The sequence below is a fragment of the Stegostoma tigrinum genome, chromosome 33 (genome assembly GCF_030684315.1).
Source record: "Stegostoma tigrinum isolate sSteTig4 chromosome 33, sSteTig4.hap1, whole genome shotgun sequence".
Taxonomy (NCBI): Eukaryota; Metazoa; Chordata; class Chondrichthyes; order Orectolobiformes; family Stegostomatidae; genus Stegostoma; species Stegostoma tigrinum.
The window spans coordinates 35,429,016-35,444,517 of record NC_081386.1 but is presented as its reverse complement, the minus strand read 5'-3'; the positions used below and the strand labels follow the sequence as shown (position 1 = coordinate 35,444,517).

Sequence of the window (15,502 nt, the reverse complement as noted above, 5' to 3'; positions counted from 1 at the left end):
TGCTGCACTGTTGAATGTGTTGTCTTTTGGTTGAATGGTCAAGCTGAAGCCCGATCTACCTTCTCAGAGCAACCTGAAACTATTTTGAAGAAAAGCAGAGGATTTCTCTCAAATGTCCTAACCAATATTTATCTTTCAATATTGTATCTGTTAAAAAAGGCAGCTGATTTAATTAAACTAATGGAGCATGCTGTATGCAATGTGTATTAAAATGGTGACCACATTTCAAAGTACTTCATTGGTTATAAAGCACTTTGAATGTTCTAAAATCATGAAAGATACTGCTATGACACAAATCTTTCTTTCTAGGGCCTTTGAATCTAGAGGCTAAACTGACTGTACAGTTTTAATGGAAGACTTCTGTGTGAAAATAATTTGGACGCGTTCATAAGACATCAGTTAATCATAATTTGATTGTTAGCTCCAAATTGTCAATGTAATTCAGACAAGGCACCAGCATGTGAAAAATAGAAATATTCCCCGATGCAGTGCTAACCAAGGTTCAAAGTGGTTACATAAAATACTTTTATATTGGAATGGACTGAAACAAGTGACTCAATTCACTGACGCAATGGATAGAGTGAAAATAATATATTCTTAAAATAGATATAATCCAAGAATTGTGTAAGAAAAGACTTTAAATATCTTATCCTAGGGCATGGATAACTGACTGAAATTCAGTTGATGTCTCTTTTTTAGTTCAGACCTGGGCACCAACTACAACATAAAATGTATAAAACTGTTCATATTAAAATACTGTCACCCATATAATCCTGGCAGTTTAGAAATAAAAATATATGAGGTAGTGACATCACTACAGAGTTTAGTTGCAGTTCCTCAAACTAGGCTTTGCCCTAGAATTAAGGTAATTAAAAGCTTGATGTATTGGGAGCAAGGAAGTTGAAAGCTTTTCAAATTGCCAATGAAGTGTGGGATGAAGATTCAGAGTTGGCTGTATCAGTGTAGTAAGGTGCAAAGTGAAAGCTGGTGTTTGTTCAACTGGGGGCTGGTGAAGGGAGAATTGTTAGATATCAATCTGTGGGCATTTTCTAGTGGGTGACTGATAACTAGAATCAGGTCAATTCATCTGCAATCTTGTTCACATCTGGGAAGAAAAATAGTAAGTTCTTGTTCAAGCACCAACAAGCTCACATCTTAAATATTGAATTGTTTTAATCCATTTCCTACCGTGTGCGTGAGTCCTTCAATTGGAATGAGGTGTAGACTTCTATCTTCCACATTAATGAGCGTTGAATGCAATCTCTCTACAATCATGTCTGAATTGCCTGCATTAGGGATGTAAATAATAACACTCCAAATGTCTGAGGTGCATTGTAACTTGATGTTTGCTGTTTGACAACCCTCATATTACATTTTTCCAAACAGAAACCAAGGAAATATCAACCTCATGAATATCAAGAATGTTTAAAATGGCTCTCAATCCTTAGTTTCTCAATATACTGTGTCAAAAAGTCTTCTCGAGGAAGGAAACCATTAGCCATGTAATACATTTAAGGCAGGATTTAGTATGTCAGCATTGTAATATGAACAGTAATAATACGGAAGATTTGAGGAGAGGCTAGCACAGTACACTTCTGTATTAATGAAGGCATGCACAGGATGAATTTTGTGTGATATCATCACTGCTATCATTTTACCTGACACAAACCTCAGTTTCAAAAGTAAAACCATGTTGAGGGCTTACTAACCTAAATCATTCAAGTTACTGTAGTATCTCCATTCAGGAAGCAATGAGCTGTTGAAAGCTTGACTACAGCCTTCTTGTCCAGAAAGCTCTACTCTCTTGAGACTTGAGAAAAGCTGTTTTTTTGTCTGTTCGTGAATTAATAAAAGATTTCAATAGTTAAACGGGGCAACTTTTAGCAAAAGTTAGAATGTCAGATATGTCATTTCAATATTATATCTTCACTTTATGCAATAGTAGTGCTACAGCTTGGAGTGTGCAATAAGGCACTTTGGTACATAATTTTTAGAATAATCTTTCCTGGTGAGTCTGGCCACAGTAATAAATTCTATTGATTTTTTTGAACACTGCCACTCATGTCACTGTGCCTAGTAGGGCACCACTCTATTCCTGTCTCCACACCTGAACACTATCCTCTGTATCCTTTACAGGGAAGAGATCCATACGTGGTAAGTGATCTCTGGAGCACTACAGACAAGATCATTATTCATCTGTGAAGATAGTATCTGTTGTTTATACGTCTGACAATAAGAACCCATTTCCTATTCTAACATTGCACTGGAGCAATGTCAGTTTTTTTTTGCTTCAATTTGGCATTTCTGAAGATAAGAATTATTTGAGCTAGAAAATGAAACTTTCCTGCTTTGGATAAGGTCATTATCAAAAAACTTGTTCATTTTCAAATGTGAAGCTTCGGGTTGCTCCTTATTTCAAGCTTCTTTCTCCTTCTGTTTCTCTTGCTCTCCCTGGATTATATATCAATTGCAGCTTCCAGAGCAGTCAACTGATTCTCAGATTTCCACCCCTCTGAACAAGCTATTAGGAAATGTGACATTCTAATCCAGGAATTAGATTCACCAACGTGTAGGTAAATGCTTAATTTCTTCTTACAATGAACTAACTAAAAGTAGAGTCAAAGCTCTATGTCCTAAGCATTCCAGCTATGTGTTTTGTTGCATTTACTAAACAGCACTATAAGAGGGTGTCAGATTTGGGGGAGAAATTCAATAATCCAAGCAGTCAGAATAAAAGGTTGATGAAGTTTCCTTAACTTGTTGAAGCTGCATTCAAAACTTGACCAATCACAAGGTGTTTAATGATACCTGTGGCTTTAGATTCCAATTAGAAGTTGAGGCTTACATTGGCCATTGCAGTTTAATGCAACATTGCATCTGTACATACCTTAATGAAGCAGCTTTCATCCAAGTTATTGGTAAAACAGGTGAGTCTCCCACACTGGGATACTGTGTGGTAACTAGGGTTGTTGAAACAGTGAAAGGTGCTGGTATTCTGAGATGGATCTAGAAAAAAATAAGTCAGCACAAAATGTATGTATATGGAGTAACTATTAATTATAAGGGGAGGGAGAAATAGGCAGAAAGAGAGGGACAGATTGAGCAAAATACAGTAAGTGAGTGCAAATGAATAAGAATGAGGTGAAATGAGATTGAAAAGTAGGAAAGGGCTAGACAGAGTGAGAGGAGTGCAGAGAGAAGGGAAACAGAATTAGGACTAGCCTCTTCCAGACTTGCAGCAGATTGCACTATAATCTTAACTAACTTCTATATATAATGCCTGTGACCACAGTATGTTATAAAGATTTTCAAATAAGGTACAAATGCAAAACTGAAATAATGTTTAAGCAGAACAAATTAATGCTTGTCACCAGGTTACAACACGACTGTAAAAAGCAGTTATGGAAACAAATTAACAGCAATATATGAACAACTATCTATCCAGAAATTGGCAAGCAACAGGATACAGCAGGACTGCAGGAAAAACACATGACTTCATTACGAGAGTTACAAAATTAACAAGAACTTTTGAGTCTGATTATGAATCAACACTTTCACAGACTCAATCTGAACACTAAATCCCAAGAAGTAAATCAACTTTATTTTGGAACCCAGTGAAGCCAAAAAACCTTTGTAAAATTAAGGACAGTATTGCATTGACATAATGTTATTACAGGCAAATCCTGAACCTATAAGTGACAGGATCCACGAACTTACAAAAAATATCTTTCATTTTCATGGCAACAAAGGACAAGTCAGCTTCTCCCAGAACACAGCTTGGAACCACTTATTAAGCAGAAACAAATTTCAGCCCCCTTTTTCCTCAATCACTCCCTCTTGTGGGGATATTATTTAGTTACTGGTAAGGATTTGCTGAAGCATTGGAAGTACGCCCTCAAGACGGTGAACAAGCCGTGAATTCCTCAGCACCTGCAATACTGATGTAGATCAACTGATCTGCATTTATTAGGAGTTACAATCACTTATTTTAATTTAGACACATTAAATTCTTTGATGTACACTTGGAAATACAGACATACAGATCTATACTTAAAAACAGAGCTTTTAACTTGTTCCACTCTCATTGAGCATGAGTGATACATAAGCAATAATGCTTTCAAAGCATAGAAGTTATGACAAGGGGGAGAAAGAAATATGAGAATGGAAGGATGTGTTAAGGAAAAGAAAAGATAAAGGGGAGAAGTTAGCAGATTTGGGGGGGGGGGGAGAGAGAGAAATATAATGAAGGCAGAGAGGGCAATAGGAACCAGAGTAGGCTATATAGTGCCTGGAGCTCGTTTCATAATTTAGTTATGGTTTGTATGTACCACAACACTATTTACCTGCCTTTAATCCTGGAAGTCCACAACACCAATTCCATATCTGAAAATAAAGTGCTGGCTTTGTGAAGCTGCACCACAGCTAAGCAGTTGAAGCAGCATGCAAGGGAAAAGAGATCCCACAATCTATGTATCAGATTAAAGCTCTGCAGTCTGCTGCATCTAGTTGGACTATTAAATGGCCAACCTGATGAGGCTCAACGAATAACACCAAACACAATGATGGAAGGTCAAGGAAAGCAACAATTAAACATTTCCTATTATTTTCCATCAGAATTATTGAGGAGATGGCTTAATTTGACTTTTCTTCAAGGTTCTCAACATCACAGATTCGTATCTTCAGTGGATTCAATTCACAACATGGGATATCAAGAAATGGCTGAAGGCACTGGATTTGGCAAAAGCCCAGGCAACATCTCAGTTGTAATAGTGAAAACCTGTGCTCCAGAACTATCTCTGTCCCTAGCCAAACTGCGCCATATGGCTACAATACTGGCATCTACCCTACTTTGTGAAAAATTGCACAGGTTGTATCATATTCACAAAAAGCAGTGCAAATCCAACTGTTGTCCCATCAGACTATTTACAATAAGCAACACGATGGAAGGTGTCACTGACAATAATCTGCGCATTGACAGTCAGTTTGGGTTCTCCTACTGTCACTCAGCTCTTGATCTTATTACAGCTTTGGTCTACACACGGATTAAAGAGCTGAATTCAAGAGTGAAGGTGAGCGTGACTGCCCTTGACCTCAAAGCATATTTGACTCTATGTGGCAAAGGTGAAATCAATGGAAATCTGGGGAAACTGGTTGGAGACACACCTAGAACATAAGAAGATAGTTGTGGATATTGAAGGCCAATCATTTCAGCCCCAGAAATTCTTCAGAGACTGACCAACAATCTTCAGAGGCTCCATCAATGGCCTTCCCTAAGGCCAGAAGTGGAGATGTTTCCTCATGATATCTTTTAAATCATGATGAGAATTCCTTTCTCTCCTTTTCTTCTGTGTTAAGGCTTATTAGTCTGCGTTATGACTTAATTAGAAAGAACATACTAATAATTGGTTCCATAAACCATCACAAAATGTATAAAATTCCAATGAAACCACTAAAGTGACCAATTTGGCTGACTGACTGCTACTCAGGACAAAACAAATTCACATCAGGTTTCATCAGTGACAAATAACTATTCACGCACTTAACTCCAATAAAAGCAGAGGAGAAAAAGGATATTTAATCTAATATGTAACTTAAACTGTACCCGCTTCAAAAGTCCTAAATCCACACACACTCAATCACTACTACAAGAGAGAAAAGACAAATAGTTTAACACAGATACGAAGGGTGGAAAAAAGAACGTAGACAGTGTAAATAAAATTCTGAGATCAAAAATCCAAACCAGAAAGTGGAAAGTAATTTTCTCACAGCCTTTTTTATTTTAGTACTGAAGACTCATTGTTGTCAACGGGATGATGGTCAGTCTTCAATTAAATGGTTCATCAGGTACATCTAGGACTTCTATTGCTATAATTGTTTCATCTCAACTTCCTGGACTTTGTCTTTTTCCACATGGAGAGAGAGAAGGGGGATGAGGAGATGAATTCTTGCTGTTTGCAGGCTCTGGATGTTTCTCTCTGCTGTCCTGACGCCAGAGCTGACACACTTGCCCATTTCAGAATGCTGGTGTCAGGCAGATTTCCCTTAACTCAAAAGGGTCTTGGTGCCACTCCACCTCCAATTCTTCCTGGACAGCTTCAAAAAGCATCATTGTATCATGCAGCTCAAACAAATGCAGCATTTGATTTTCAAGCTGTAAAACTCTCCTGGTATTTTAGCTGCAGCAGTCCAACTTTCATTTCAGTTTATATTTCAAAAAATAAAAACCTTGTGGTCTCTTACATGCCTCTTCCCTTAAAGGAAGTGGAATGCTGTTTTTAAATGGATTAAATTGAGATAAACTCAACGTAATACAATATTTTATTAATTCACTGCCACTGATTCCCCCATTATGCAAGATTTAAACAATTTGGCATTTCCTTCCCAAATTCTTTCAGCACAATCACACCGTTGAATAATTTATCTGCTATTACATTACTTTGTCCAGCAATGTGAACAATTTTTACACTGAATAGTTAAATCAATCAGCTCCATTGGAACAATTTTGCATTTCAACTATTAAATTTCTCCACCAAAGCTGGCAGATGGTTTGTATTGATTAATGTTTTTTTGCAATCCTGTCAGAGATTAATTTCAAAATGTTAAACAGCCAACAGTAATCACAAAGTCCCCTTTTCCACTTTAGAGTATTTCCTCTGATACGGGTTTAATTGCTTAGAAAAGTACCCCACTAATTCTGAAGAAGGATCACTGTATTCAAAGCATTAACTCTATTTTGTCTCCACAGATACTGCCAGGCCTGCTGAGTTTCTCCATCAATTTGTGTTTTTGTTTATTTACCCCATTAGTTTCTCTAGTCCGAATTCATCATCTTGTACCTACTCTCAAGTCAACAGTATCAATTGCCATCTTAAAAGATTCTGTAAATTTAGGAGTTTCCAATGATGAACTTAGTAGGATTGTCTTTGGCTTCTCAAAGGCTCTTTGGTGTTCTGCCGATCACCTTAACAAATCTGCTAAAGGTACAACTATTGTGCTGAGCTAGGCTTAGATTTCTGATAAAACTTATACATTCCCTAAAATTTCCCAATTGCCTGTTTCATTTTAAAATAGGAAATTCTATCAGAGCTTTCACTTTTGCCATTCTTGGCAACATCTGTCCTTACCTTACAAAATGTTCTAGGTAATTTATCCTCACTTTTGCAAGTTCACTCATTGTGAGATTTATTACTAAGACAGCTAACTGCTTAATTCTGGTTACAATTCTTAGAAACCTCTTCTGAGTGATGCATAGATTTCATGTGCTCCACCTGTCAACTTGCTTCGCATAGGCAATGTCCTGTTTTCCTTCGGTCACTTCACTTGTCTTGCTATTTTCTCGAATGACTCCACATCCATTTCCTCAAATTTTATTAGGGTCTGTATAAACTCAGCATCTTCCAATTGGATTTTAAATTATGATCAGTATTTTCCCCTTCAGAGATAGAGTCTGGTTGGTATACTCTTCAGAGAGATGAAGACTTGTTGAGCTGAGTGGCCTGTTTCCACACTGTAGGGGTTCTCTAGAGATTCTGACAGTATCTAACATCTCTTTATGTGATGTTTCACTTAAGCAGGTATTACATTCTTCTCTCCTGTATTTTCGTTTCTCCCTGAAATTCAAATTCAAGTTTCTCATTGACATCTCCTGCTTTTTAATTTCCTTTTGGATTCTTTTTATTTCCAACCAGTTTCCTTTTCCAGCCTTTTCGGGCTGCTTTATCTCTTTTCGTTCCTTCAGCATTGCTGGAATTCTCTCACTAATAGCACTTCGGGTATACGTACTTCATTGAGTTATAGTAGTTTATGGCAGCAGCCCACCACCACATTCCTAAGGGCAATTACAAATGGGCGATAAATGCTGGACTTGACTGTGAAGCTTGCAACCCACAAGCAAATAAAAATGCATTCAAAGTCTTTGAGTAAGAGGGTTCATGTTTCTATCAATTGCAAGAAGAGAAAGATAAAGAGATAATAAGAACAGAATTAGAAACAAAGAAGATTGAGACAGCAGAAATAACAGAATAAGACAGAGCAAGGTGAGTGTGGTTAGCTGCCTAGAATAGAGTGGACAGGGTCATGAAAAGTGGATATACAGCTTGGAATGGAATAAGAAACATGGACCAGCAAGAGATGAGGGAAGGTTAAGCGAGTCTTTCTGTGGTAGGGCTTCTATACTATTCTGACGAAGATCAATTGCATTTTATCCTTCCAATGAGGCATTCTCTGGCTGTTTAGCAGTAATATTTACCTTAGACCACAACATATAGCTTTTGAACATGGCCAGTGAGGTGGTATGCACAGGCTATGGCTTGGGGTTCAGTCCTTCTGTCTGAGCAATACTGGTAAGATAGCCTGCTTTCTTGATGTCTCCTGACTTCTTTCTTCTCCCAAGTTGCATGGTTTCTGGAGCTTGTACACTTTGCAAGTTTTAGTGCTTCCCCTTCCAACAGTTGATCCACTATTGCTTTAGTATGTGTGTGTATCTGTGAGAGAGAGAGAGAGTGTGTGTGTGTGTGTGTGTACCTGTGAGAGAGAGAGAGAGAGAGAGTGAGAGTGTGTGTGTGTGTACCTGTGAGAGAGAGAGAGTGTGTTTGTGTGTGTACCTGTGAGAGAGAGAGAGAGAGAGAGAGAGAGAGAGAGAGAGAGTGAGTGTGTGTGTGTGTGTGTGTGTGTGTGTGTGTGTGTGTGTGTGTGAGAGAGTGAGAGAGAGAGTGTTTGTGTGTGTGTGTGTGTGTGTTTTAGAATGAGTTTTCATCACTCACAGGTTCAACATATTAAAAATTGAGATATTGTTTGCATATGTGTACACGAGTGAGAAGCTCCTCTATTAGATTAAAATGATGGCGACTAGGTGATTGAAATCTATTTTTAACATTATTTGTAAATAAAACAAATAAAATAAACATTTTATTTGTGCTAAACTTGGATTTTTTGATTTTGAAGTAGTTTCATATGGGTTTTGGGATTATATGGAATTATATTTCACTTTCAGTTTCAAAATGTTTTTGAAGTGTTATAAGTAAATACTGTTTTATTTTCACCTTTATTTCTTTCACTTAATAAACCTCTCTCTTTTGCTAAAACCAAATCTGCGAGTGCGTACTTATGTTTCAGTGAATGACCAATTTGTTAAAACCAAAACAAATACGATCTATCAAGTTAGATTTCACGCTGAAGTATGACTCGTTTAGTAATAACATCAATTGGGATCATGACAATATAGATAGTTAAGTCCTAACTTTATCTTGCTAGCATTTGATGGACTATCTCTCTCCACTGTGGCCTGACTTCCTTACCTCTTGCCTGGTTTTTCACTGGCTACATCAATTTAATCTTAGATAACACAGTGTGGAGCTGGAAGAACACAGCAGGCCAGGCAGCATCAGAGGAGCAGGAAAGTTGATGTTTTGGGATGGGACCCTTCTTCTGAAATGGGGAGGGGAAAGGGAGTTCGAAAATAAATAGAGAGGAGGGGTGGGGCTGGAGAAAGGTAGGTGGGATGGTGATAGATGAGTGCAGGTAGGGAGTGATGGGGATTATTCAGTGGAATGGGTGGGGCAGAAGGTGGGGACACTCTCCTGCCCTACTGACCAATCCCCACCACTCCCTAGCAGCACTCACCTACGTCCCCCAGCCCCACCCCTTCTCTCTCTATTTATTTTCGAACTCCCTTTATTTCTGAGCTCCCTTTCCCCTCCCTGTTCCAGAAGAAGGGTCCCGACCTGAAATGTCCTAAATGGCCTAGACTTTTTTGCTCCTCTGATGCTGCCTGGCCTGCTGTGTTGCTTTGGCTCCATACTGCGTTAATCTCTGGCTTCAACATTTGCAGTTCTTGCTCTTAATTTAATCTTATGCTGTTTTGCCTTTACTCTGCATTACTATATCACCTCCACCTTTTACACATTTCACATACCCAAATATTTCCTGCAATGCATCCTCAATCAGTATCCTGCTGATTACCCATTCTTTTCATTTCCTTAAACAATTTTACTCATTGACCACATACTAGCCCGTGAAGGTGGGTTCATTTGCATCAAAACACATTTGCTGTTTTTCTATTCAAATCTTGGTCAATGTTGAAACCATTGAAGGGATTATTTGTCTTCTCTAGAAGTGTAATACGGTTAGAAGTAAATAAAATGTATCTGAATTACTTTACCATTGAATTGGAATGGAAAAAGAAACATTGCGAAACAGGATGCTGATTCATCAAAGGAGCAACATGAAATGTGCTGCTGATTCACTGGTTCTGAAGAAAAATCATTGGAAACATAGAAAAAGGAGGAGTAGGCCATTCAGCCCTTTGAGTCTGTGCTGCCTCAACCAACAATCTCCCATGCATGACGTAATGAAAAGCCTTGCTGCAGTCCAAATATACTATACCAAAGCATTGCCTTCAGCTATACACCTGGTCACTTCTTTAAAAAATTCAATGAAGTCATTCAGACATGACCTCCCCTTACACAACCACGTTGACTGTTTTTGATTAATCCCTGCCTTTGCAAATGCAAATTAATTCTGTCCCTCAGAATCCCTATCAATAGGTTCCCCACCCCACCAAGGTTAGACTGATTTAGTGGTGAGTTTAACCTGTTGCTCACCATGCCTCATGGCAAGGTTCAGAGGGTCTTCACAGTAACCTCTGTTAGCTTGGGAACTTCTAGCTCTTCAGAAAACTTCAGCTTATTCAATCTTTCCTCGTAAGATAACTCACTCATTCCATGTTTAAATCTAGTGAATCTCCTTTGAATCATCTACAATATTTATGTACGTCCTTCCTGAAGTAAGTATACTAAAACTGTATACAATGTTCAAGATGTGATCTTACTGGTGCCCTGTATAACTTAAGCATAACACATTCAATTTTTACATTCAATTCCTCCTGATTAGGGTGAACATCCCATTAGCCCTGCTGATGATGTCCAGCACACACTTAATAGCCTTGTGTAACTCATTCACTAAAATATTTAGGATTTCTCTGCACCTCAGAATTCATTCAAGTGACACTGCTCTTTTATCCTTTTAGCCAAAGTGAACAATATCACATTTTCCCAAATTCTTACACATATACCAAATTTTTGTTCACTCATTTAACAATATCAGTTTTCATTTTTGTCATGTCATCTTCACAACACACTTTTCTACCTATCATTTTAACCATCTGCAAATGTGGCTATCATATCTTCAGTCCCTTATCTAAGTGTGATGGAAGGTTCATGATTTATATCTATTCAAATGTCATTTCTTTTATAGTTTGGATTGAGTTAGGGATGGATTTTGGGTCTATGCGCCTGAAGGGGTTTCAGAATTAAGTATTTCTGTTGCCATGGTTCATATTCTGTTAAAATACAGTAACAAAGGGAGAGTTCTTGGTTTGTAACAGGGTTTTGTTTTCATTGGGAGGGTTTAAGAGTGAACAAAGTCCATTAAGCTTTCAGTTTACAAGTTCAGGGATGTTTTTTTTCTTTTGATTATGGGAAACCCCCAGAGCTTGGGAAAAAGCTTTTCAGTTTCAGTTTAGGGGTTTTGCAGATGTCTTGGTTGTAGCTGGATGAGTAAAACAGTTGCTTCTGATGAAAGGAAATGGTTTAGAACTATTAAGGAATGGGTTACCTCAGTATAAGCAGTATAGTTTGATCACTCCAGACCAGAAATGATTAGCTCCAACCCTGAAAAAGTTATTTGAAATGAGAAATCTAAGTTGTAATTCAAGCTTCAGGAAGAGGTAATCAGATTCTCAAGGCACGGAACTGAAAACCAGTTAAATTAAGTCCCTCAGATGTGAGAGAGAAGGACAGGTGTAAGTATTGTACAGGAATGCTTTGGGATTAACGAGAATTTGTTTTTTATTCATTCACAAGATGAGATCCATTCGAGACGGCAGTTAAGCGTCAACCACATTGCTGAGAGTCTGGAGTAACATTTAGACCAGACCAGGTAAGGATGGAATTCTTTTCCCTAAAGGGATTTTCTTCGTCAATGGTTTGGTGGTCATCATCAGTCTCTTAATTCCAGATTTATTTTTAATTGAATTTAGATTCCGCCATCTGCCATGGTGGGATTTAATCACAGGACATTTCCTGGGGCTCTAGATTAACTGTGGTGATCACACCACTAGGCCATCACCTCCCCAGGCATTTCGAAATCTTTAAACTTGTGATATATGTAAATAGTTTGAATTTTTCAAATTTATCTTCACCTGTTTTGCATAATAAACTTCTGTTGAATCTTCTGAATTGTGTGCTGGTGTTTCAGTCAAAAATCACCTCGTTAAAAGTTAAAAAAAAATCGATCAAGCCAGATTTCAGTCTGGGATCTGACTTATCCAGTAATAACATCAGTTGGGATCATAACAAATCATTACTTTGAAACATCAAATATTGAACCAGACACAGACCACTGTAATATTCCAACTCATCACATTCTGCTTTTATAAAGCATTCATTCATGCATACTTTTTGGTTTCTGCCAGGCAACCAGCTAGCCAAACCTTCTGGTCATGCTAGTATGTTACTTCCCAAACCATAAGCTCCTATTTTGTATAATAATCTTTTATGTTGGCCCTTGTCAACTGACTTGTGGAAATCCAAGTAGAATACATCAATGGTGATAATGGGAACTGCAGATGCTGTAGAATCCAAGATAACAAAGTGTGCAGCTGAATGAACACAGCAGGCCAAGCAGCATCTCAGGAGCACAAAAGCTGACGTTTCGGGCCTAGACCCTTCATCAGAAAAGGGAGATGGGGAGAGGGAACTGGAATAAATAGGGAGAGAGGGGGAGGCGGACCGAAAATGGAGAGAAAAGAAGATAGGTAGAGAGGAGAGTATAGGTGAGGAGGTAGGGAGGGGATAGGTCAGTCCAGGGAAGGCGGACAGGTCAAGGAGGCGGGATGAGGTGGTAGGTAGGAAATGGAGGTGCGGCTTGAGGTGGGAGGAAGGGATGGGTGAGAGGAAGAACAGGTTAGGGAAGAGGAGACAGGCTGGGCTGGTTTTGGGATGCAGTGGGGGGAGGGGAGAGCTGGGCTGGTTTTGTGATGCAGTGGGGGTAAGGGGAAGAACTGGGCTGGTTTTGGGATGCAGTAGGGGAAGGGGAGATTTTGAAGCTTCTGAAGTCCACACTGATAGCATTGGGCTGCAGGGTTCCCAAGCGGAATATGAGTTGCTGTTCTTGCATCCTTCGGGTGGCATCATTGTGGCACAGCAGGAAGCCCATTATGGACTTGTCGTCTGAGGAAATGGGAGGGGGAGTTAAAATGGTTCGCGACTGGGAGGTGCGGTTGTTGTTGCAAACCGAGCGGAGGTGTTCTGCAAAGCGGTCCCCGAGCCTCCGCTTGGTTTTCCCAATGTGGAAGAAGCCACACCGGGTACAATGAATACAATATACCAAATTGGCAGATGTGCAGGTGAATACATCAATGGGTTTCCTTTTATCCAGAGCACATATTACTCCTTCAAGGAATTCTAATAAATTGGCTAAACAGGATTTCCCTTTCACAAAACAATGTTGGCTTTTTTTTTTACCCTTGATTATCTTGAGTGTTTCATACTGCCTTACAACCCCCTGAAAGATTCATTCTAACAACTTCCCTACAACAGGCATTAAACTAACTGGTCTATAGTCTCCTGTTTTCTACCTCCCTCTCTGCTTGCAAACAGGTGCTAGATTTGCTACTTTGCAGTCTGACTGTATCTTCCCAGAATCTAGTGAATTTTGGAGCATTTACACTAACGTATCTATTACCTCATTAACCACCTCTTTTAAAAACTTAAGATGAAGGCCATCCAAACCAGGAAACGTATCCACCCACAGCCCAATCAGTTTGTTTAGTACTGCTTCCCTACATCAAGTTCCTTTCTTTCTTCAACCTCCAGCGTAATACGTATTTTGGGGATTTTTTGTATTCGCTACTGTTAGGACAGAAGTAAATTGTTTATTCATTACTTCTGCCATTTCTTTATTAACTACTATTAACTCCCCATTCTGACCAGTAGAGGACCAATTCTCACTTTACTTTGTCTTTTCCTTCAGTGATACCAGAAACTCTTGCTACCTGCTTTTATATTTCTAGCTAGCTTCCTCTTGCAGTGCAATTTATTTCTAGACCTGATTAATTTTTTAGTCATTCACTGCCATATATATATTCTAACCAGTGAAATGATATGATTTCTGCTTAAATTTGATGCTCCGCTTAACTTTTTCAGTTAAGCATAGATAGTTGAACCTATCCTTAAAATTTCTCTTCATTGTAGGAATGTACTTATTCTGAAATTCCTTTTACATGTCTGCCACTGCTACTCCAATTATCTACATGCTTGCCTAATAACCAAGTTTACTTCTAGCTAGAGATAGTGGGAACTGCAGATGCTGGAGAATCCAAGATAACAAAATGTGAGGCTGGATGAACACAGCAGGCCAAGCAGCATCTCAGGAGCACAAAAGCTAGATGCTGCTTGGCCTGCTGTGTTCATCCAGCCTCACATTTTGTTATCTTACTTCTAGCTAGCTCAGCTTTTATGCCCACTTAGTTGCCCTGCTTAAAATACTAGGCTTAGACTCACTCTTCTTTTCAAACTGGATGTAGAATTCAAACACATTACAATCACTGCAATCTTTAGGTGCCTTTATTCTGAAGTCATTAATTAATTATTTCAGATTGCACAGTATCAAACAAGTCCAGTATGGCCTACTCTCTGCTCGTTTCCAGAATGTGCTGCTCTAATCAACTCTCTCAATAGCATTCTATAAACTGTGAAATTGACACTGATGCAATATTGAGTCTACATTATAAAACACAGCACAGATTCACTACTGAGGGAACAGTGTGAAACAGAAAGCTGATTTACTTTCCAGGGTGGGTATAATTTAGGAGGATAATTCACTAATATGGGTAAAGCTGACGAGGAACCCTGTTTGACCAGCAAAGGTACATTGTGAAAAGGTAGCCTTTTTCACTATCAAGAGGACAATGTGAAATGGGATGTTGAATCATTATTCAGGGTACATTATACGATGGCACTCTGATTCAGTAACAAAGGTTCAGTGTGAACAACATCCCATCCCTTCCTCCCACCCCAAGCTGCACCCCCAGCTACCTACTAACCTCATCCCACCTCCTTGACCTGTCCGTCTTCCCTGGACTGACCTATCCCCTCCCTACCTCCCCACCTACACCCTCTCCACCTATCTTCTTTACTCTCCATCTTCGGTCCGCCTCCCCCTCTCTCCCTATTTATTCCAGTTCCCTCCCCCCATCCCCCTCTCTGATGAAGGGTCTAGGCCCGAAACGTCAGCTTTTGTGCTCCTGAGATGCTGCTTGGCCTGCTGTGTTCATCCAGCCCCACATTTTATTATCTTGGAATCTCCAGCATCTGCAGTTCCCATTATCTCAGTGTGAACAGGCTTTTGATTCACTTTATTTGGTATAGTACAAAATGGGATGCTGATTCACTACTGAGAGTACAGCGGGTCATGGAACCCTGTTTGATTGGTGAGGGTAGAG

General features: G+C 39.1%; 1 protein-coding gene across 3 annotated transcripts in view; it reads right to left on the bottom strand.

Moving 5' to 3' along the window:
- Positions 1-15,502, bottom strand: part of megf11 (multiple EGF-like-domains 11) — a 498,254-nt gene that overhangs the window by 12,014 nt on the left and 470,738 nt on the right. The window contains exons 24-25 of one of the 3 annotated variants that reach the window (XM_059639360.1): positions 2,888-3,006; positions 1,710-1,833 (exon numbers count right to left, since the gene is read on the bottom strand). The exons of the other annotated variants lie outside the window; for them this stretch is intronic. Of the exons in view, the coding sequence (XP_059495343.1) occupies positions 1,710-1,833; positions 2,888-3,006 (243 nt within the window). The remainder of the gene's footprint in view (positions 1-1,709; positions 1,834-2,887; positions 3,007-15,502) is intronic. 3 annotated transcript variants of the gene reach the window in all.